General features: G+C 33.5%; 1 protein-coding gene across 1 annotated transcript in view; it reads right to left on the bottom strand.

Moving 5' to 3' along the window:
* Window positions 1-329: 329 nt before the first annotated feature.
* Window positions 330-25,389, bottom strand: part of LOC114331855 (protein sneaky) — a 43,137-nt gene continuing 18,077 nt past the window's right edge. The window contains exons 5-6 of the mRNA XM_028281531.2: window positions 4,218-4,512; window positions 330-739 (exon numbers count right to left, since the gene is read on the bottom strand). Coding sequence (XP_028137332.2) covers window positions 400-739; window positions 4,218-4,512 — 635 coding nt within the window. The 3' untranslated portion in view covers window positions 330-399. The remainder of the gene's footprint in view (window positions 740-4,217; window positions 4,513-25,389) is intronic.

Below are 25,389 nucleotides of genomic sequence, written 5' to 3'. Positions count from 1 at the left end.
CTACCACTGAACTGTTCCGCGCTGTGGTAAACAAAGTCAAGATAGGCATGATGATCGCCAGCATCCGGAACGGATAGGAACTTTAAGAAGTAGAAGCAGATTATTCCATCCTGTGCTACAACTTTAAGAAGAAGAAGCAGATTATTCCATCCTGTGCTACAGGATAGAATAGATAAAAGGTAGAAAGAATCCAGGAACCTCACATTGTGTATAAGGACCTCAAAAAAGCTTGTGACAGCAATTCTTAACAAAAAACTTGACCAATTATTCCACCATTCGTGATAGATATGTGTATTCTTATGTGGAAATGACTAACCTTCCAACAATAATAATGGCAAAATATCAAATATATTAATAAGGTAACATATGCTACAAGTTAACTTAAAATATCTATAAAAATTAAAAATCAGTGTCCTCGTCAGTATCGTTATCTTCAAAGCCGCTAGTAGTCTCTTCTGTTTCTGTTTGACATGCAAGACAGACCTGACCCATATCAATCCAGCACTCTCTGCAATAAATAAAGTGACAAAATTCGTTAGGACATTCGACAAACTCGTTCAAATTGCTAGATTTTCTAGGTTCAGGTTCTTTACAAATCAGACACTTTCTTCTTGCAAATGGAAATATTCGAAGCCAGTCGCATGCTTTAGGATGATTTATTCGAAGAATTTGAATGCCGGTAAAGTCTTCTTTTAATCGATTTTCCCTTACCATCCTTCTAATTTTCTTCCTCATGAATCTAAAAGATTATAACACTTTTCTTATTTATCACTTAATCTTAATTAACGTTAAATCCACGTTGAAAAAACTTTGGAGCAGAAGTGACAAATATTAACGAAAATAGACTTATAAACGGTAAACCTATGTACACCTAAAATCTAATTTGACCTAAAAATCATAAATGTATGTATGTATCTATCCCACAAAAATGTAGGTAGGTACATAAAAATACATGAAAATTAAAATAAGTGATTAATTATATTATTATAGGTAGATAGATAATATCTGAAGTGAAAATACAAGACACCCAAGTAAACAGACAATAAGGGCATATTTTGGAGTGATGAACTCCAACAACAAGAACAGATAAAGAAACGAGCGTATCACAAATGGCTTAGCTCTCAAAATCTTAGCTTTAGACGATCAAAAACCAATATCACAGTAAATAAAGTATTTTTAAAAGAATGGTTATGGTATAAAAACTAAACATGGGAACAAAGATGAGAGGAAATGGAATCCTGTTTAGGTCAAAGCAAGTCTTCGGTGGCTTGAAAATTCATAGAAAGAACCAATGAGGTCGAGTATGTAAGGCATGGTAACCTGGCAAAAGACAATAAAATGTCTTTAATATAGGGTTATACATGCTTGCATGGGAATAAAAGAGCAGATTCATTCAGCAAAGCAAAGCTCTATAGAAATTTTTGTAGGCCCAGAATCATTGCGTGGCATTACCAAAGATGATGAAAGCAACGAGGTTCAGAAGTGGCTGAAAAAGAATCATGAAACGAAATGAAGGCGAATTAAAAGCAAATCCAGACTAAAAAATAATCAATTATATATTGTTAAAAAACGTGACGACCATTATTTGGGCGACCTCAATACCTAATTGAGAACTAAGAATTAATTCATAAATGAATCAACATTTTCAATTTCGTTGCAACACGAAACTACAGCCGCATCATTATTCTAGTTCAATCAGAGAGTGTAACAAGCACCTCTACCGGTTTCGAAACTTATTAGTCTCTCATCAGGAGGCACACATGCTGCTCTCTCTGATCCAACTAGGACAAACTACAGCGTGCAGTCACGGATTGCAACGAACGAAATGGCAGGGATGCCCTAGCGGCAACTGCTAGCAAAAGCCTAAGTTTTCAATCTAATAGCACATAAAGCAACATCAAAAAATGCTAGTCTACATCCTACCAGATTAAAAACAATGGGCACCTTCTCTGGTAACACCTCCGAGGCTTCTACAATTTGCAAGCCATAACGGATGCTGAGATTGTAGAAGCCTCGGAGGTATTACCAGAGAAGATGCCCATTGTTTTCAATCTGGTAGAATGTAGACTAGCATTTTTTGATGTTGCCTTATGTGCTATAAGATTGAAAACTTAGTTTTTTTCTAGCAGTTGCCGCTAGGGCATCCCTGCCATTTCGTTCGTTGCAATCCGTGACTGCATGCCGAGATTTGTCCTAGTTGGGTCAGAGAGAGCAGCATATGTGCCTCCTGATGATAAACTAATAAGTTTCGAAACCGGTAAAGGTGCTTGTTGCACTCTCTGATTGAACTAGAATAATGATGCGGCTGTAGTTTCGTGTTGCAACGAAATTGAAGATGGTTATTCATTTTTGATTTACATGTTTACTCTGATTGGAGTACGAAGGGAACCATTCTCGTTGGATCTTTACCGCTCTGAGCAGATGGGACGTGAATTATAAATTGTAAAATTCGCTCATCTTCCTTAGTCTCAGCATCCGTTATGGCTTGCAAATTGTAGAAGCCTCGGAGGTGTTACCAGAAAAGGTTCCTATTGTTTTCAATCTGGTAGGATATACGAGTAGAGTAGCATTTTTTGATGTTGCTTTATGTGCTATTAGATTGAAAACTTGGTCTTTTTTTTAAGAATTAATTATTAATGAGAGAACTAGCCAACTACCCAATAATAAGAGTCGTGGACAGTAAGGAGTACAAGAGAAAGGCCAATAAATACAGTAGGGTATACGTAAAGGAGCCACGTCTGTGAAGGTCTTTATATACAAGAGTGTGTATACAGGGTGTCCAGAAACTCTACCGACAGATGAAGACAGGAGATTTCTCAGATATATTTAAGACATTTTAACCCAATTCGTCTAGTTTGAAAATGCGTCCTAAGAGAGCTAGAGCTCTTTGAAGATGGCGTTTGGTAATTAGTGTTTCTTAAGTACCTCCAGAACGCTTCTATTTAGAAAAACGAAAATTGGTAAATATATTTATGTTCCAGAGATAAATTAATTCCATTTATTGCGAATGTCAAGTACCGGTCATAGGCGTCCGTTTTGAGTAAGGCAACCGTTATTTGATCGCATAACTTTTATGTCTTAAACTTTTAAGCATTTTTTACACTGGATTATAAAATTGTAAGGTATTTTAGTACTAAAAGATACTCCTGTTTTAAGTCAGTAGGACACACCGTTTTCTAGAAAAATCGATTTGAACATTTTTCGTTTTTTGAATTTCCAAAAAAAATTTTAAAAATCCATTTAGAAAAACGAAAATACGTACGTTTATTTATATTCGAGAGATGAATCGATTTCATTAATTGCGAATTTCTAGTAGAGTTGGTGCAAAACCTCGTGAACCTTGAAAATACGTATGTATAACCGAAATAAAATGAAGCCTAAAAACATACGACTATTTTATTTGCTGCGAATTGCGCGACAGGGTCCCATGTGCACCGTGATATTTTCAGCAATGTCGGATTCAATCGTTTCGTTCGTATATTGACGTCACCAAATGAATGAATTAGGTTCACGAGATTTTGTAACAGCAATACCAGTCATATGCGTCCGTTTTGGGTAGGTCAACGTTTATTTTATCGCATAACTTTTTTGTCCTTAATTTTTAAGCATTTTTGACTCTAGATTATTAAATTATGAGGTATTCTAGTACTAAAAGTTACTCTTGCCTTAAGTTGGTAAAATTCATCGTTTTTTTTAATTTTTTAATTTTTTTTTCAAGTTCAAAAAACGAAAAATTTTCAAATCGTTTTTTTCTAGAAAACGGTGTGTCCTACCAACTTAAATCAAGAGCACCTTTTAGTACTAGAATACCTCACAATTTAATAACCCAGTATCAAAAATGCTTAAAAGTTGAAGGCAAAAAAGTTAAAATAACCGTTGCCCTACCCAAAACGGACGCCTATGACTGGTACTAGAAATTCGCAATGGATGGAATCAATTTATCTCTGAAAGATAAATATGCGTACCAATTTTCGTTTTTCTAAATAGAAACGTTCTGGAGGTATTTAAGAAAAACTAATTACAAGACGCCATCTTCAAAGAGCTCTTGCTCCCTTAGGAAGCATTTTCGGACGAGGTAAATTGGGCTAAAATGTCTTAAAATTATCTCAGGAATCTACTGCCTTCGCTTGTCGGTAGAGTTTCTGGACACCCTGTATATAGCAAGATTAAAATAAGATAGAAATGTAGTTGAGAAGTGAAAATTTCTTAAACGTTACCTAAAAAATCCTTTCCTTCGCTTTAAAGTTTCATTATAAAGATATAAAACTCTCTTCTTTTCTCTTTTCCTATAAAAATATGAACATAGTACTCTTCTCAGTCTAAGGCAATAAGCTTGTAAAAACATCATTATGACTACGGCCAAGTAAGTACCATATATTTTATACAAATAGTAGTTGAGTAGTAACCGTGGTCTGGGTAAACATTTTTCATTGGTGCGTTCTATTCTAATACGTTTTTTAACATTGAAACCTCTAACTAATGATCTCAATAGAGACGCTATCATTCCAGTGCCTAAAAATTTAAATCTAAATTACGGTATGCGACAAAATAAACAGAACTGAAATTCGTATGCCTCAAACTTGTATGTGTCAGGCGCTGAAACGTACTTGATAGAGAGATAATATGGTCAGATTTAAGGACAATGGGGCTACCCACTGACCCAACCATCATGGACGACCGTTCATGATGGAAGCGAGTTGTGCAGTCAGCCAAAACCCACCCCGGGTTGTAGTGCTTCGAGAAGAAGAAGAAGAATAAATATAAAAAAAAGTTAACATTGTAAATTAAAAAATAAATATTTCTACGTTCAGCTGAAAAAAAATACTTATATTATAATAACGCAGTTGACACTCAACATAACAACGTTTCATGTTGAGAAGATCATGCAATGACGCTATATTTATAATGAGCAAGTGCAAGAGAAATTACTAGAATATAAAAAACCGGCATATGTATGTTCAGTGGACCTTAAGAAGGTATTTTATAGGGTCCAATTAAAGGACATTATCCACTAATTGTATGCAAGAGAGATAGAAATAATCAAAACAATCCAAAATATCTACCAGAAAAAATCAATAAAAGTAAATGTAGAAGAACTTACTGAAAAAATTCAAGCTGGCAATGAGATAAGACTGGGCCCGCTATTGTTCAACCTGATCATGGTTAAAGTAATAAAAAAGAAAAGGTAAGAACGAAAAAAGAATACCACGTGGCAGAAAGCAACTTAAAATAATCTGCTATGCAGAAGGTGCAATACTGGTCTCTCAAAATGAAGATTAATTTATAACGTATGCTGCACCACATGCATGATAATTTCCCCCAAAAAAGACAAAATTGAAGGTTGTAACAGAAAACCTACTAAGCTGTAAATTGAAGGACCGGATAAAAGTCTAAGATCAAGTGAATAAAGCAAGCAGAGCCGCAGTATGCCTGAATGATATAATATGGAGAAATGAAAATATCAGAAAAGCAATAACAGGTAGAATTTACAAACCAGTTAACAGACCAATAATGATATACGCAACAGAAATACGTACCGACACAGAGATAACAAAACGAACGCTAGAAACAGCAGGGATGAGAACTCTAAGAAAAATCCATGGTAAGAGGGTCCAATGAGACATAGCCAGAGGTGTAGATAGTGGACGGAGGTAGTGTAGAGTAAGACAGAGAAGAGTAAAATGAAGAATCATACATATGGGTCTACCCCAAAATCCCGACAGCCAAAATCCCGACAGCCAAAATCCCGACGGCCAAAATACCGACACGCCAGAATCCCGACAGGCCAAAATCCCGACACCCCAGAATCCCGACAGGTTTGATAAGTTCCTTTTTAACATATAATTACATTTATTTCTGGTTTTTTGTTTATGGCCATCTTTTTTTTTATTTGTTACTAAACAAAAGTATTTACCATTTAATATGAACTAATTTTCTAAATAAAATTTGTAATATGGGTATAAGAATTAAATTATTTTTTTTGTCAATATAGTCCAATAATATATGTATGTATACTCAAATCCTGAATTCAAGTTTACTTTCATATAATAGATATTATCATGTCACTAACAACCTTACATTTCAGTAGGTAAGTATAGTTTTATATTATAAAATGAAGTGTTTAATGATTCTTTCTTTTAAAATACATAATAATTAATGCCCGTACTTATTAGTAGGTAAGTAATTAATTTTTCAATTTCAATACTGTATAATATGATTTGGTATTGCATTTGAAAAGGAAACAATAAATATTCAGAATGTAGTGGTCGGGATTTTTGCTTATGCGAGGATTGTTGCATGTCGGGATTTTGGCCTGTCCGGATTCTGGCGTGTCGGGATTCTGGCGTGTCGGTGTTTTGGCCGTCGGGATTTTGGCTGTCGGGATTTTGGCTGTCGGGATTTTGGGCGCCACCGCATACATATATGTCGAATGACAAAAAATAGTCTACTAAATATAGCGAGAGGCGGTTTTTAAATAGGAAGACGATCAGTGGGAAGACTCCGAAAACAATGGAACGATAACTTGCTGGAGGCACATTGAAAAACAGATATTAAGAAGTAAAAACCCAGAAGAACAGCTTAACTTCCACTGAAATACACAGAGGTCTACTCTATGGATTCACAAAGTGGCTAAAACAGGCGATTTTTGTAGCCCTAATAGTATGGTATAACTAGACCCAAACCCAGACATCCAAAGTGAAAGTTATCCTCCAACACCAAATTATTATATATGGTCCATATAATGTGCAGAAAAAAGTCACACCATTTTGAGCGTCGGGTTTGGGGGAGAGGGGGAGAAATCGGTAAATTCGTAGTTTTTTAGGTTCTTCGTAAATATTTTTAAAACTATACGATTTAGCATAAACAACCTTCTATATAAAAATGTTCTACATTAAATTTGAAATAAAAAAGGCCTTTGCATAATCCTTCTAAAATGAACGGTTTCAAAGTTACTGAGGTAATAGTATAATTGGTCCAAAAAAGGCCTAACCTAAAAATCCAAAGTAAAAGTTTTCCTCCAACACCAAATTGTTCTATATGGTCCACATATTGTTCAGTAAAAAGTTACACCATTTTGAGCGTCCGGTTTGGGGGGGAGATGGGGGATAAATCGGTAAATTAGTAGTTTTTTTGTATTTCCTTCAGAGTTGAGACTTCTGAGCTTCACTGATGAGGCATAAGGATGCTGAAATAGCTATATGGAGATGGTGGTCCAACTCTGAATCAAATATAAACAAAACCTGCCTTGACCTTTTTTATTTTTTTTTTATTTTTTATCTTTTTCGTTTTTACTCAGTTTGAGTATTTAGAAACTGTCTTTCGGTCCTTTTCCTTGACGAAGGGAAGGTAAATGCGTGGCCTAAGCGTCCTCTATTTGCTTTCTCCTACTTTCGTCGTCTCTTGTGATTATATATTGTAAAATCCGGAGATACGGGATGCAGCCAGAAAGCAGTTTATTAACGAAAAGTCTTAGATTTACAATATTGTTTATTATATTTTTATTTCAATTATTCTAATTGTTTAAAAGGTAGTAAACTTTGTATCTGGGGCTTTTCGTTGTTTTCCTCGTAATACGAGAGATGTCGCTAAATTGCATCTCAGAGGTGGGTTCATTGCATTGCGATGGTTTGCCTTAAATTGGCAGAATTGTTTGTATTTCCTTCAGAGTTGAGACTTCTGAGCTTCACTTATGAGGCATAAGGATGCTGAAATAGCTATATGGAGATGGTGGTCCAACTCTGAATCAAATATAAACAAAACCTGCCTTGATCTTTTTTATAGTTTTTTTACGTTTTTCGTCAATATTTCTAAACAATGTTCTAGCGCAATGTTCTTTCTAAACAAGCGTAAACAATGTTCTATACAAAAATGTTCTACATAAAATTTAAAACAAAAAAGGTCTGATACACAATTGTTATAAAATCAACAGTTCCACAGTTACGGAGGGTGAAAAGTGGAGGTTTTCGATACTTTTTATATTTTTTGGGCAATTCCCTACTGATATTCTTTAACATGATTGTGTTTTATAAATCAAATTTTCTATTTCAGTGGCCGATGGTATGCTAGTGATAAGCCCTTGAAGAAACATCAACCTCACCACCCAAAATTATCATCAATTGCCCAAAAAATATAAAAAGTATCGAAAACCTCCACTTTTCACCCTCCGTAACTCTGGAACCGTTGATTTTATAACAATTATGTATAGGACCTTTTTTGTTTTAAATTTTATGTAGAACATTGTTGTATAGAACATTGTTTACGCTAAAGAGTATAGTTTTAGAAATATTGACGAAAAACGTAAAAAAAACTACTAATTTACCGACTTCTCCCCCATCTCCCCCCCTAAACCGGACGCTCAAAATGGTGTAACTTTTTACTGAACCATATGTGGACCATATAGAACAATTTGGTGTAGGAGGAAAACTTTTATTTTGGATGTCTGAGTTAGGCCTTTTTTTGGACCAATTATACTATACTACCTCCGTAACTTTGGAACCGTTCATTTTAGAAGGATTATGCAGAGGACCTTTTTTATTTAAAATTTAATGCAGAACATTTTTGTATAGAAGGTTATTCATGCTAAACCGCGCAGTTTTAGAAATATCGACGAAAAACGTAAAAACCTACGAACTTACCGATTTCTCCCCCTCACCCCCCAAAACCCGACGCTCAAAATGGTGTGACTTTTTTCTGAACATTATGTCGACCATATAGAACAATTTGGTGTAGGAGGATAACATTCACTTTGGATGTCTGGGTTATGCCATCTTTTGGATCAATTCTATCATACTATAATGATTTTGTAATGGACGCCATAGTAGCGAGAATCGGCGACCGTGGCCAGCCACTGTCGCCGGCCACTGTCGATCATAAATATGGAATGGCACGTTTAATTTACATAAGAATTTACGACTAATAATCGGAAGCTACTTTGTGGATCCACAGAGTAGTGATGCAGAGTGGTTCGTCTGTTTTGAACCTTAGACAAAACGACCCACTGACATGACAGCTATTCAACGTAGCATTGGCGATAGAAAAGGTAATTCGATATGTAGATGTACAGAGCAAAGAACCAATTACCAGACAACGGTAGTTCTCGCCAGTGGCGCACATCCACACTCCCCTACACGCGACACTATATATACACGAAATTTTCGATTTTCTAAATCTGACTGAATTGAAAATTGGGCCAACTCCCATCTTAATGTTCAGTAAAAGACTCACCCATTCATATGTCAACCATCCATTTTGGTCCACGGGTGTGGATTTTACGGCCCTTCCTATTTAGGGTCTGTTTTTCGTTCTCGTCCCCAAAACTCCCAAAAACTTCGAAAATTTAACTCCGGCCTTTGCGGCTTCTGATAGTACTGATCATTACCTTTCTAACGCATATCTAATTTTGAAAATCGGTTATACCATTCAAAAGTTACCGAGCTCAGAAATATGACTCAATTTTTATTTAAAAAAGGGAAAATGATTGTCAATATGTATTATGTATGTATGTATTTATGTGGAAAAGTTAAACCGATCTGAATTTTTTCTATATTTGAAGAGGGGGTCAGGGCCGATTCAGAACCGATGTAGTTTGTGACTTTTGACCACCCATAAGCCAGCTATAGGACTTAGTAGGTACAAAACGGCATATTTTTTGGGGGTATATATCTTCGGTTCAAGAAGAGTCAGGAGAACCGCAAGTACACCAAATCAATAGTATTGAGTTAAGCTTTCAAATGATGTCTAAGCCGCCAGGATCAGACATACAGACGGCTCAGTATAGCCAAAAAACTGAAAAACTAAACTTTGAGAATTTTGGTTTTTCGACAAATTACTAAAAATTTCAACCTACGAATTGCGCCAATAACTAAGCGTTTGTAGAAGGACTCTAGGCGAATCTGACTGTGTATACCTCATATCCGGGAAAATTCAAATTTTTAAATTACAGGCTTCATAAGTATGATCAAATCTATTTCTTATCTAACAATAAAACACGAAAACGTTTGTTTTCTATACTTCCACAAAATTTATTATAACTAAGTGACTACAGCTGTTTCGGCGGAGTGCCTTTCTCAAGTGATATAGTTTACAATGTGTTTGCCTTTTTAAGTCTTCAACTGAAGAGGTTGAGGAGTGGGGAGCTGTTTGTCTCGAGTTGGTCATTCAGAATTATATCTGTATTTTTCAGTTTATTAATTTCCAAAGATTCTAAAAAAGATAGCTTAAGGCCTTTATTTTGAATATGTAGAATTTGAAACTCTTCATTGAAAGAATGATTATGATCTAGAAGGTGAAGTGCGTATGTAGAAGTGTCTGTTTTTCTATTGTTGAATGCCCTTTTGTGTTCTGCTATCCGTTTGTCAAAAGTTCTGCCAGTTTGACCGATGTACGTTTTCGGACAGTCACCACAAGTTAGTTTGTACACACCACTCTGTAGTTGCTTTCTCTTTCGACTTTTATTGTTCTTAATATATTTGCTTAAGTTGTTGTTAGTTCTGAAAGCTGGTGTTATTCCTTTCTTTTTTATGTATCTGGCTATTTTTGTTGTTATCTTGCCAGTATATGTGAGAGAGCAGAAGGTACTGGGTTCTTTCTGTGGTGGTGGATACACTAATTTCAGGGCTTTCTTATGGAGTTTTTGGTTTAAAATTTTGTTAACTGTTTGTTCGTTATAGCCGTTGTTTACTGCTATTTGTTTAATGATGTTTAGTTCTATCTCGAAGTTATTTTTTGTCATGGGAATTTCTGTCAGTCTATGTATCATGCTATGGTAGGCTGCTAATTTGTGTTGTGTAGGATGGGATGATGAATTGTGTAAAGTTGTGTCAGTATGGGTAGGTTTATGATATACGGAGAACTCATGTTTGTTGTGTAGTCTGGAAATCGTTACATCTAGAAAGTTTATGGAGTTATTCTGTTCTGTTTCTATTGTAAACTCAATATTATTATGAAGTGAATTAATATATGATAGGAATTGGTCAAGTTGTCTGTTAGTTCCTGTAAAGCATACTAGTATATCATCCACGTATCTCCACCAATATAAGAACTGTTTAAATACGGGATGTTTAGAAATTGTTGTTTCAAGTTGGTTCATAAATATATCTGATAGCAATGGGCTTAGAGGATTACCCATAATAAGTCCTGCACTGTTGTTTGTGTATATTTGATTATTGAATTCAAAATAGTCTTGATTTATGCAAATTTCAAGAAGGTGTAAAATTTCAGATGCAATGATCGGATTTGTACTATTATGGTCTAAAAGATTCTTAACTAAAACAAAAGTTTCTGTAGGAGGAACACTAGGAAAAAGATTTTTTACGTCAAATGAAATTAGTCTGGAGTTGTTGGGCAATTGAAAATGTTGTATTTTATTAACTAGTTCTAGTGTATTTTTTACGGTGAATTTAGGTGAAAATTTAGTGTATTCTGTAATAATATCTGACAGTTTTTTTGAAAGTTTATATGACGGAGCTGTATAAAAAGAAACTAGAGGTCTTATTGGGTGGTCAGGTTTGTGTAGTTTAATAAAAGAGTATAATTTAGGAGGTTGTGGGTTCATAATATTAAGGTATTTCTGTTCTGTTGGATTTAGTATTGATTTTGAATTTTCAATGGCTAGTTTAATTTGTTTTCGGTATTTTTCTGTGGGGTCTTTGTTTAGTTTTATACTGTTTTGGTTAGTTAAAAATTCTATTGTTTTGTTATTATAGTCTCGTTTGTCGATAGCAATAGTAGTGTTACCTTTGTCTGCTTTTGTAAATATTATGTCATGTTTTATTGATTTATTTTTAATTGAAACGGCTATTTGGTTTTCTTTGAAACAGGAATAAAATGAACTTCCATCAAGTAACGGTCGAATCCATCAATCTATTTCTTATGGGAAAAACGGTTTTTCAAGCTCAATAATTCCTATAATAGTTTCAGTTACAATAGATGACCTTAGATTCAACAGATACTACTTGTCAATACGTTTCAAACTCATGTTTAGTGATCAAAATCGGTTAATCCGTTTAGAAGTTATTAAGCTACAAAAGTATAATCCAATTAACGATTATTCCCTAAATGATTTATGTAGTTGTAGTGGTTACGACGCTAAATTTGATCTGGCAACGAGCCATTCGAGTTCATTTACGGGCCATTTCAATATTTTTTTTTTCAATCTATTTCGAATAGAAAAAAAAATCTAGTGTACATTCGATGGACACTAGATCATTTGGGAGATAATGCGACAAAAGCGACTATTTATATAGTCCTGTCGCCAGGGGGGGGGTACAACGGCCTTCTTAATTCAGATGGACTTACCCAAGTTTTTTTTATGTATTTTGACCCGTAGAACACGAATTTTTTGGGTAACAGTTGATCCGGATGTCGATAAGATTGTTATAAACAAAGAAGTTGAGGAATTACATAACAGCGATTTCTCGCAAAACAAAACTTTTTTTTGTATTTTTTGGGTCATTCTAACCAAAAAATGTTCCTACAAGTTTTTTCGTAGGATGCATAGTTTTCGAGATAAACGCGGTTGAACTTTCAAAAAATGGAAAAATTGCAATTTTTGAACCCGAATAACGTTTGAATAAAAAATAAAATAGCAATTCTACTTACCGCCTTTAAAAGTTTAAGTCAAATTATATCTGTTTTGAATATTTGTATTGCTACAAATTTATTTTTTGATTGTTAAAAAAAGCTATAAACACATACTGTTTCCCGTGCCTAATACATGCGTTTTATTGCATGCTACTTAGAAATAGCCCCGCTTGCACTTTTACCTCCTTTACGTACTCGTTCGATTTTAAATGAGAAATAATTGAAACATCACTCAAGCACTAGGTGTTTATAGCTTTGTTTTAACAATAAAATAATACATTTTTGGCAATACAAATAATTAAAACCGATATAATTTGACTTGAACTTTCAAATGCGGTAAGCAGAATTGCTATTTTATTTTTTAATCAAAAGTTTTTCGGGTTCAAAAATTCCAATTTTTCGATTTTTTGAAAGTTCAACCTCGTTTATCTCGAAAACTATGCATCCTACGAAAAAATTTGTAGGAACATTTTTTGGTTAAAATAGCCCAAAAAATACAAAAAAATGTTTTGTTTTGCGAGAAATCGCTGTTATGTGATTCCTCAACTTCTTGGTTTATAACAATCTTATCGACATCCGGATCAACTGTTACCCAAAAAATTCGTGTTCTACAGGTCAAAATACATAAAAAAAACTTGGGTAAGTCCATCTGAATACAGGAGGCCGTTGTACCCCCCCTGGCGACAGGACTAATAAGCTTAACGTGTAATCGAGAAACATTGCATTTAACGTCATACATTACCAGAGAACGGCAGTTCTCGCCAGTGGCGCACACCTACACCCCCTACACGCGACACTATATTATACAGGGTGATTGATTAGTAGGGTAAAGCTCAGTAGCTCCGCTATAGTAATAGATAGCAATAAAAGTTAATAACAAAAATTTTAGCCACCTTTGAGCTTCACATTACAAAATTAGTTAGAATGTTACAGGGTGTTCGATAACACAGTGGCAGACCAAACTTTTGTTTTTTTTTAATGGAACACCCTATATTTTATTTTAAATTCGAAATCCTGTTAACTTTTTCATCACAAAAATATAAAGGTTTGTTATATTATACAGGGTATTTACAAAGTTATAACCAATTTTATATGAAAATCGTAACAAGTTCAACTCCCTGTATAAATAAAAATAAGCAAAACAACAATGGTTTATTAATGCCATATTTTTAACGTATTGTCAAAATTTTCAAGAATGGTCGATATTGCTTATTTTCTTTATATCAAATACAGGGTGAGTCAAAACGCAAGTACATTATTTTCTCAGTAATTTTAAATGGAACACCCTGTATTTTATATCACTATTGAAAAGTACCATTACCGTACTTTAATTTTTAGCTAACATTCCCTATGTCTAAATTTATTAGTTTTCAAAATATTTTCATTTTTCAATGGACCAGTAGCGTGGCCACCCAAATCACCAGAATTTAATAAACTGGACTGATTTTTTTGGGGTTACGTTAATAATGAAGTTTATAAAATACCTTCAACAACAAGAGATGAGATGAAAAATAGAATACAAAGTGTATTTCGATGTGTTAATTTACAAATGCTCCGTAGAGTAAGTAGCTCATTCAATGATCGTTTTTAAGCGTACATAAATGTGTTAGAAGATAATTTTGAACACCTTGTGTTATTAAATATTAAAAATATTTTATTAAAAGTAGCTTCTAATTTTTTCAAACATGTTTTTTGCAAAATGTATTACTGATAAATTATATTTCGTTCTTTATTTGTTACATTGTTACATTTACATACAAAAGTAGTGTTTAATTGTCTTCACAAAATATTCTATTTTGTGTTTGTGTTTTTTTGTAAAATTTATTACTAATTTTCTTTGTTTATTTGTTGCATTTACATAAAAAGATAGTTTTTAATTGTTTCAAAAATGTTGCATGTAGTGGTTGTGTTTTTGTTTGTAAAATGTATTACTAATAAATTATTTTTATTTCTTTATTTGCTACAGTGTTACATTGATTACCGGATTGATAATCGGTAATCTTCAATTGTCAATTCAGTCATGGCTTACTTAAAATTTAGATAAATTTAAACACCTAAAATAAATTGCCCTGAAAAATGAAAATATCTCGAAAACTAATAAATTTGGGCATAGGAATTGTTATATAAAAATTAAAGTACGTTAATGTTACTTTTCAATAATGATATAAAATACAGGGTGTTTCATTTGACATTACTGAGAAAATAATGTACTTGCGTTTTGACTCACCCTGTATTTGATATAAAGAAAATTAGCAATATCAATAATATTATCAATATTACATTATATTATATTATAATCAATAAAAATTTTGACAATAAATAAAAAAATATGGCCTTAATAAACCATTGCTGTTGTGCTTATTTTTATTTATACAGGGAGTTGAACTTGTTACGATTTTCATACAAAATTGGTTATAACTTTGTAAATACCCTGTATAACATTACAAACCTTCATATTTTTGTGATGGAGAAGTTAACAGGATTTCTAATATAAAATAAAATATAGGGTGTTCCTTTTCAAAAAACATAAGTTTGGTCTGCCCCTGTGTTATCGAACACCCTGTAATATTCTAATTTTGTAATGTGAAGCTCAAAGTTTTTTTTTATTAACATTTTTTTATTAACTTTTATTGCTATCTATTACTATAGCGGAGCTATTGAGCTTTACCCTACTAATCAATCACCCTGTATACACGAAATTTTCGATTATCTAAATCTGACTGAATTGAAAATTGGGCCAACTCCCATCTTAAAGTTCAGAAAAAGACTCACCCATTCATATGTCAATTGTCAACCATCCATTTTGGTCAAAGGGTGTGGATTTTACGGCCCTTCCTATTTAGGGTCTGTTTTTCGTTCTCGTCCCCAAAACTCCCAAAAATTTCGAAAATTTAACTCCGACCTTTGCGGCTTCTAATAGTCATTACTAGTCAGTAATAATCATTACCTTTCCAACGCATGTTTAATTTTGAAAATCGGCTATACCGTTCAAAAGTTACCGAGCTCAGAAAAATGAGTCAATTTTTATTTAAAAAAGGGAAAATGTGGATATGTATGTATGTATGCGTGTGGAAAAGTTAAACCGATCTGAATTTTTTTTCTGTTTTTGAAGAGGGGTGAGGGCGATTCAGAACCGGTGTAGTTTGTGAGTTTTGACTACCCATAAGCCAGCTATAGGACTTGGTAAGTACAAAACGGCATATGTATTGGCGGTATATATCTTCGGTTCAAGAAGAAACAGGAAAACAGTAAATACACCAAATCAATAGTGTTGAGTTAATCTTTCAAATGGTTTCTAAGCTGTAAGGATCAGACATACACACGGCTCAGTATAGCCAAAAAACTGAAAAACTAAACTTTGAAAATTTTGGTTTTTCGAAAATTACTCAAAATTTCAACTTACGAATTACGATAATAACTGAGCGTTTGTGGCTCTTGGCTAATCTAACGGTGTATACCTTATATCCGGGAAAATTCGAATTTTTAAGTTATAGGCTTCATAAGTATGATCAAATCTATTTCTTATGGGAAAAACTGTTTTTCAAGCTCAATAATTCTTGTAATACCTTAGACGCATAAGCTACTACTTGTCAATACGTTTCAAACTCATGTTTAGTGAACAAAATCGGTTAAGCCGTTTAGAAGTTATTAAGCTACAAAAGTATAATCTAATTAACGATTATTCCCTAAATGGTTTATGTAGTTGTAGTGGTTACGACGCTAATTTGATCTGGCAACGGGCAATCCGAGTTCATTTACCGGCCATCCCAATATTTCTTTCAATCTGTTTCGAATGGAAAAAAAATCTAGTGTACATTCGATGGACACTAGATCATTTGGGAGATAATGCGACAAAGGCGACCATTTATAAAGCTTAACGTGTAATCGAGAAACATTGCATTCAATTTTATACAATTAATTTATAAATAACTTAATACAAGAATAAAAAGACTCCTGATACAAGAATAAAAAACCGCTAAACGCCGTAAAAATGAGTGGCGCATACAATATTCTAGCTACAAAAGATCTGATATGAATATTACGTGGCGCGAAAATGTATTTTCATTTTGATGCAAAACAAAATTCTAGTTTTATTTTAAAAGATTTTTTCATAATATTTGCTAAATTTGAAGTAAACGCGCCACAAAAGAGTTTCAAAATTCAAACTGTATCAAAGTTACTCTTTTGTGGCGCGTTTTACTTCAAATTGGGCAAATATTATGAAAAAATATTTTAAAATAAAACTAGAATTTTGGGATAATGTCTAGGTAATGGGAACGGAAATTGGAAGGTGGAAACACAAAAAAAAATCTTATGTATGTCTTTGTACTCACTTTATAATGCTAAAAAAATCACGGCTTCCGAATTTCCATGCATATTTTTTCTATAATTCTCATTTAAAATTCTGTTTTTAACATGAATTTTCAAATATATCCTCCATCTTGATTGTTCTGTCCTTAATGTCATGTCACTTTTCTACCAATGTTGCCATATTTTCAAAAATATTGTCTTGCAAAATTTTGTAAAAATGTAAAAAACTACATATTATTTTGTTTTAATTTTGTCTTCATCAGTTATGTTTATATTAGTTTCGGTTAGTTTAGGTTAGGTTTGGTCAGGTTATGTTTTAGTCACTAAGAAATATTTAAAAGGTAATAAGTCACTTTAATTTTCAGTTACTAACTTCTTTATCATGGACGTCATCATCATCATCATCATTCTCTTTGCCTTATCCCTATGCGGGGTCGGCTTCCCTAATTGCATTTCTCCACACAATTCTATCTTGGGCCATATCAATGTTAATCCCCTTTACCAACATGTCCTGCCTTATCGTCTCCCCCCAGCTCTTCTTTGGTCTTCCTCTCCTACTCCTTCCAGGAATCTGCACTTCAGCTATTCTTCGTATTGGGTGGTTAACGTCTCGACGTTGAACATGACCAAACCATCTTAACCTATGTTCTCTCATTTTGGCATCAATTGGTGCCACACCTAGACTTCCCCTAATATACTCATTTCTAATTTTATCCTTCTTTGTCACTCCACTCATCCATCTAAGCATTCTCATTTCCGCCACATGCATTCGCTGTTCCTCTTTCTTTTTCACTGCCCAACATTCAGTTCCGTACATCATAGCTGGTCTTATGGCTGTTTTATAGAATTTTCCCTTCAGCTTCATTGGAATTTTTCTGTCACACAACACACCACTCGCTTCTTTCCACTTCATCCATCCAGCCCTAATTCTACTGCATGCATCTCCATCTATTTCTCCATTACTCTGTAATACCGATCCTAGGTACTTAAAACTATTGCTTTTTACAATCATTTCACCATCCAAAGATACCATTTTATTTGTAGTAGCTCCATCTTTAAATGAACATTCCAAATACTCTGTTTTTGTCCTACTAAGTTTTAAACCTTTTTCCTCCAGAGCTTGTCTCCACTTTTCCAGTTTTTGTTCTAAGTCTCTTTCACTATTTCCTACTAACACGACATCATCAGCATACATTAAGCACCATGGAATGTTACCCTGTATTTTCGCTGTTATCTGGTCCAAAACTAATGAGAATAAATACGGACTAAGCACAGAACCTTGATGCAATCCTACTTTCACATGAAATTTATCAGTCTCTCCCACACCTGTCCTAACACTAGTCGTTACTCCCTCATACATATCCCTCACAATCTTTACATATTCACCAGGGACTCCTTTCTTATTGAGTGCCCACCACAGAATCTCTCGAGGAACTCTATCATATGCTTTCTCAAGATCAATGAATACCATATGAGCGTTTGTTTCTTTACTCCTGTATTTTTCCATCAACTGCCTTATAATGAAAATTGCATCTGTTGTTGATCTACCCTGCATAAAGCCAAATTGATTCTCGGATATTTCGGTTTCTTCACGTATCCGTCTATCAATTACTCTTTCCCATATTTTCATGGTGTGGCTAAGCAGTTTTATAGCCCTGTAGTTTGTACATTGTTGTATATCTCCCTTGTTTTTGTAAACAGGTACCAGTATACTGCTTCTCCATTCGTCTGGCATTTGTCCAACTTCCATAATTCTATTAAATAGACCTGCTAGCCACCTTGTTCCTGTCTCTCCCAATGCTCTCCATACTTCCCCAGGAATATCATCTGGTCCTACCGCTTTTCCTTTCTTTATTTTTTGAAGCGCTTGAGCCACTTCCTTGTTGGTTATTTTGGTGACCATTGCTGCTACTGTTTCCGTTGACTCTACAGGCTGTCTGTCAAATTCTTCATTTAATAAGCTGTCAAAGTACTTTCTCCATCTCTTTTTGACATCCCTTTCGTGAACTAGTATTTTATTATTTTCATCTCGGATACATCTAATCTGATTAAAATCTTTTGCTTTCTTTGCTCTCTGTTTGGCTATTTTATATATCTTCGTTTCGCCTTCCCTGGTATCAAGTTGATCGTATAGGTTTGAATACGCTTCTGCTTTAGCTTTTGCTACTGCTACTTTCGCTTCCTTTTTGGCGACCATATAGTTTTGAAGATCTATGTCCGATCTGGTTTCTTGCCACTTTTTATATAATTTTCTCTTCTCTTTTATGTTTCCTTGTACTTCATTTGACCACCACCAAGTCTCTTTATCTTCAAACTGCTTTCCTGACGTTTTCCCAAGTATTTCAATAGCCGTCTCTCTAATAATATTGGCCATTTTTCTCCAAATTATGTTAGGGCTTCCTTTCATGTTCAAACATATTTTTTCTACTATTCTTTCCCTGAATAGACCTTCCTTCTCATCTTTTAGCATCCACCACTTGATTTTTTGTGGTCCTCTCCGATATTTTTGTTTAGTTTCGCTTTTTACTTCGATGTCCAGAACAAGCAGCTTATGTTGTTGGCTTACTGTCTCACTAACTATTACCTTGCAGTCCTTGCATTCACGTATGTCTTCTTTCCTTATCATGAAGTAGTCTATTTGGGATTGATGTTGTCCACTTTTGTAGGTAATAAGTTGAGTTTCTCTCTTTTTAAAGAATGTGTTAACAATCGCCATATCCAATGCTGTTGCTAATTCTAGCATGTCATCTCCAGCTTCATTTCTAGTTCCAAAGCCTAATCCCCCATGTGTTGTTTCATATCCTGTCTTGGCTTGGCCCACATGTGCATTGAAATCACCTCCTATTATAACTTTCTCCTCCGCTGGAATATCACTCAGTATGTCTCCCAATTGATCATAGAAAGCTCTTCTTTCATTCTCACCCAGACCTGTTTGAGGAGCATACACACACACAACATTCAATACCTCTTTATCAATTACAAATTTCACTGACATCATTCTATCACTCGTTCTTACAACATCTACTACGTTATCTTTCATTTCACTATCAGCAATTATACCAACTCCATTTCTAGTGTTACTACTCCCTACATACCACAATTTATATCCATCACCTAGTTCTTTCGCCCTTTGTCCTTTCCACCTAGTTTCTTGAATACAAGCAATTTGAACTCTTCTTCGTTTGAGCGCATCCACTAACTCCAGACTCTTACCTGTAAGACTACCAAGATTCCAAGACCCTATCCTGATTTTTCTAACCTGCAATGGTGTTCCCCCTGAGATAGTCCTCACCCGGACGTATAAAAATAAAATCGTCTTTATTTATACGTCCATGTTCTTTATATATTATTTTTGATTAATTTGGGTTAGGTTTGGTCAGGTTATGTTTTAGTCGGTATATTGTGATTGCGCGCAGCGGTCAAATACCTCCTGGGGTACTCTACACTCTAATACCCGAAAGTTAGGTTTGGACCGAAGGGTTAGGTCTTCCTCCTTTGAAAATTGTACTGTATAATATATAATATATTAATTTTTTTAAATTAGCAAAATTTCCGTTCAAAACGAATAAGAAGTAAATAAAACTTAGACACCCTGTTGAGAACCCTGACCGCTGCGCACAATTGCAATCTGCCCGTTTTAGTCATTCTAGAATATTATTATAAAAACGGTACTTTATATTTATATTTAAATTATTACAAAATTTTGCAAGAAATAATATTTTTTGAAAATATGGCAACATTGGTAGAAAAGTGACATGACATTAACAAGGAAACAATCAAGATGGAGGGATATATTTGAAAATTTATGTTAAAAAAGGAATTTTTAAATGAGAATTGAACTAATTATAGAAAAAATATGCATTGAAATACACGTATCGTATTTTTAACAGCATTATTAAGTGAGTACAAAGGCATACATAATAAAATTTCTCTAATTTCACCTCAAATTTAGCATGCACTTTTCCTAGACTTTTACCGAATTTTGTTTTGCATCAAAATGAAAATACATTTTCGCGCCACGTAATATTCATATCAGATCTTTTATAGCTGGAATATTGTATGCGCCACTCATTTTTACGGCTTTTAGCGGTTTTTTATTCTTGTTTAATTTATAAGTAACTTTGAAAAACTCCTGATACAAGAATAAAAACCGCTAAACGCCGTAAAACTGAGTGGCGCATACAATATTCCAGCTACAAAAGATCTGATATGAATATTACGTGGCGCGAAAATGTATTTTCATTTTGATGCAAAACAAAATTCTAGTTTTATTTTAAAAGATTTTTCCATAATATTTGCTAAATTTACAGTAAAACGCGCCATAAAAGAGTAACTTTGATACAGTTTGAATTTTGAAACTCTTTTGTGGCGCGTTTACTTCAAAGGGCCTAGCCGGGTAAGATGATGAAAAGTGCCCCCAACTCGATTCGAATTTCATATAGGTCAACGTTTAGCATATATTATATAGTGAAACTAACTTTCTGAAATTTTTAGCCCCCTAGGTGGTCATGTGACCCACCTAGAGCCTAATTAGGGTTTTTATGTTTTTATTTTTTATCTCAGCCGTATCGAGAACTAGCGAAAAAGTTTAAATACAAGAGTTGTAAGCTTTAAAAAAATAAGGTTTTTTTAATTTTCGGCGGGAAATTTAAATTTTAGAAGGATTTTAAAATTTTAAATGAGTATAAAAAAATAACTAAGACATTCGCTTTCACGAAAAAAATATTTAACGTGTATTTTTGCATAGTGTTTCACGTTAAATTTTTTCAAATTTTTAAAATTGGTGAAACGCACCTATAAAAATAAAAATCGCATTTTTTCGGTTTTTTTTTTCGTTTTTTGATACAATTTTATACATATTTTTCAAAAAAGGTAACACCGTTACTGGAGTAGGTAAAAAACTGAAAAATAATTGGGGTTTGCTTAATAAAAATTTTTTGTAACGCCATGCATTTTCAAGATACAGGGCGTTGGAGAAAACAAAATTTTACACATTTTTTACGATTTTGCCGAAACTACTGGCAACATTGTAATAAAACTTGGCGGATTTTAAAAGGTAGTTATTGTGCATGTTTTGACATACAATTAAGGATTTGATATTTGATATTTGTGCGCCAATAATCATTGGCGCGCTTAGGGGTAATGGTCTGAACTTTTCAAAGAAAAGAAGATAGTACACCACTGACATATTTCAAATTAACAATAGTTTTTGAATTCCTCCTTTAATTTGTGACAAAAAATCTATCGTCCTATTTTTTCATATGACGCGCCATTTTTATTCAAAAAATAAAACATCTTAACCCTTACAAAGTATTCGAACTTCTATGAAATAAAATACTACTAGTCAAACTGTAACGAATTGAAAGAACTTCTGTTGGAGTGAAAGCAAAGAGAATGATATACTCCAACAGAAGTAAGAAAAAGAAGAGATATTTTGTGTACCTAATTGAAACAAACATGAAAATAAATAGAAAATAGCTTCTCGCTGGAGAGGCTGAAGTAATAAAAGTATGAATAGACATATAGGCAAACTGAATGGAGTTGGCTAGCAAGAGATGCAAGAGAACAACTGGACACTCAAGGATGGATACGGCTCGTTTGCATGCCTGTCGAAGAACAGTAGCTCAAAGCAGATAATGATGACTAGAAACGGTAAATACTAAAATAAGAATAATGTACTGAAAATGAAGTAAGGAACATAATTGCTAAAGAAGAACAATTTAAATAACACTAACAAATCATGGGCGCCAAGAAAATGAGCTTACGATCACTCTCCCAGGTATTTTACACTGCTGTCAAATATTAAATATATAAGTAGATGAAAATATAAAGGAAATAAGAATAAATGATATACAAAATAAGTAAATATTTATTAAAAATAACTACCTAGATTTTTGACAATCTTTGAGTTAAATAATGCATGTAATGTGACTCTAACATGACAAAAGTTATCGTTAAATATGATATACAATATAACAACAGTCCTGCTATATGTATGTACAAAAAGATATATACCTCTTACTTATATATTATAGGGACAACTCACATGAGACTTCTACCAAATGTTTATAGTACGCTTGCTGCGTACAACTAAATTAAAACCGACAAATATGGAAAATATATTATAAATAAATAGGCACAAGCCTGACTAAGAGAAAATACAATGATGAATTAACCCAAATTAATGAATAAACGCTATAGAAATGAAGTTAAAATAAATACCGAGACAAATTAACCGAACAAATGAAGTAAAGCGAATAAATAATAAAATATTTGGGAAACAAGCAAGTAATATTACACAATAAATATCAAAGCAATAATAAAGTATAAAACCTAATTTTTTTTAGGCTAATTCCTGTGCACAAGAACTTACCGTAGATCGTAAATAAGTTTGGGAACCTAATACATTAATATACAAATATTTCATATAAAAGAAAAAAAGGGTAAGTTAAATCTGAAAACAAATAATTAATAAACATAGTGCATTAAGCCAAAAGTCTGGAATATAGAACACAATAGTTACTCAAATCCACACAAACTTAAATGTTCCCAAACAAATCTCTTCATCGAACGACTTCCAGATAAAGTTCGATGCTGCAATCCATAAAATGAGCACACAGAGAGTGCTAAGCTGTCCTATCCGTAGGTGCAGGTGGAAAGATGACAGAAAATGGGACTGGAACGTCCCAAAGTGTGTTTCCCAAATGACATACTCCCATGATGACTTGACTGTGGCTGTAATGGTTTCCCTGGGTGGTCAAGGGGCTACGACTTCACAGGATGGTTTCTCCCAAATGGCTAAAAACACATTCCCAGTTTTATTTCCCATATAAACATGAGTTAAAAAGTAAAGAGAAGAAATAAATGAGAAAACTTTTTTAAGAAGAAATGATACTGAAAAAGTGACCATTTAAATGGAACAAAAACTAATCTCAGGTAACCTTGAACTATTTTGGGTGTGAAGACATGAACAAATAATGACATTGAATTTGAAATTGGAACATAAAATATGATTTATCTGAGAGAATATGATTATATATTATTTTATATATTAATTAATATATAATATTATAATAATATTATATTATATATTAATTAATATATAATATTATAATAATATTATAATTATAGAATTAATATAATAATAGCCATCTACACACATATTATATACCTTAATGAAATGGTATGAAACCAGGCAAAAGATAGTTATTTGACAATTTATAAAAATATTGGATGCTCAATCAGTTTAAAACCTACAGCGAAGTAATGATAATTATTTTCAATATTAATTTGAGAACTTCAAAAATATTTGGTTATGTAAAAACCAAAAACATGTTAATATACATAGAATTTCCCTTGAATGAATATTAAATAAAAATCGAAATAATCTACATAAACTTCACCTAATAGATGGACTAAGAAAGTTTAACAATGGGACTAATATTTTAATATTCCATAAGAAACAGAAATCACAAGGCTAACAAAAAAATTATTATAAAAAAAAGATTTTATTACCGATGATTTTTATTCAGATTCCAAGAGGAGTTGTGTTACACACATGTCTCCTCACTCCAGACAACCATTGGTAACTTTTCACTTTAAAATTGCTTGATGTTAAATAAAGTAATTATGATGGAAATCAACCGCCATTTTATGGTACCAACTACCCACCTCACAGCCACAAGCCAAGTGTGGATCATTCCTCTCTCCTTCAAAGAGGAGAACCTCAAACGACCACAGAACATGAATTACATGTCACGGAACGATTCGACAAGTACTTATATTCCGTAGACGCTGAACTGTGACGTCACGTAAGTAGTCCTTTACGAGAAAATTAGAGAAATTAATTAAGCGATCAAAAGAAAATAATTATAAAAATATTTAAAGATCTAATTTCGTAACGTGAACCGTTACAAAACCCGCTTATTAGAATACCTCTTAAAGGAATATCCCGGTTTAAGGAATAGCAATTTGAGATCCCGAAACGTTTCAACTAGCGACCAATGATCGGTTATTAGAATATCCCGGTTATAGGAATACTTTTTATTGGCACGAAGGCTATTCCAATAAGCGGGTTCGACTGTATTAGTAGTTTCTACATCTACATAAACTCGTACATCCATTATAAAAACTAATTCGATTACTTTGGAAGCGTTAAGATATTTAATTTTTTGCAGCAAAACGGCGCCTGGTATGAAAAAATGAGAAGATAGTTTTTTTATCGCAAATTGAACGAGGAATTCAAAAATGATTGTTAATTTGAAATATGTCAGTGGCGTACTATCTTTTTTTCTTTGAAAATTTCAGAGCATTACCCCTAAGCGCGCCAATGATGAATATCAAATCCTTCATTGTATGTTAAAACATGCACAATAACTACCTTTTAAAACCCGCCAAGTTTTATTACAATGTTGCCAGTAGTTTCGGCAAAATCGTAAAAAATGTGTAAAATTTTGTTTTCTTCAACGCCCTGTATCTTGAAAATGGATGGCGTTA

The sequence above is a fragment of the Diabrotica virgifera genome, chromosome 2, assembly GCF_917563875.1.
Source record: "Diabrotica virgifera virgifera chromosome 2, PGI_DIABVI_V3a".
NCBI classification, from domain to species: domain Eukaryota; kingdom Metazoa; phylum Arthropoda; class Insecta; order Coleoptera; family Chrysomelidae; genus Diabrotica; species Diabrotica virgifera.
Note: the sequence above shows the minus strand (reverse complement) of the source record. Positions and strands in the feature narration are given on the sequence as shown.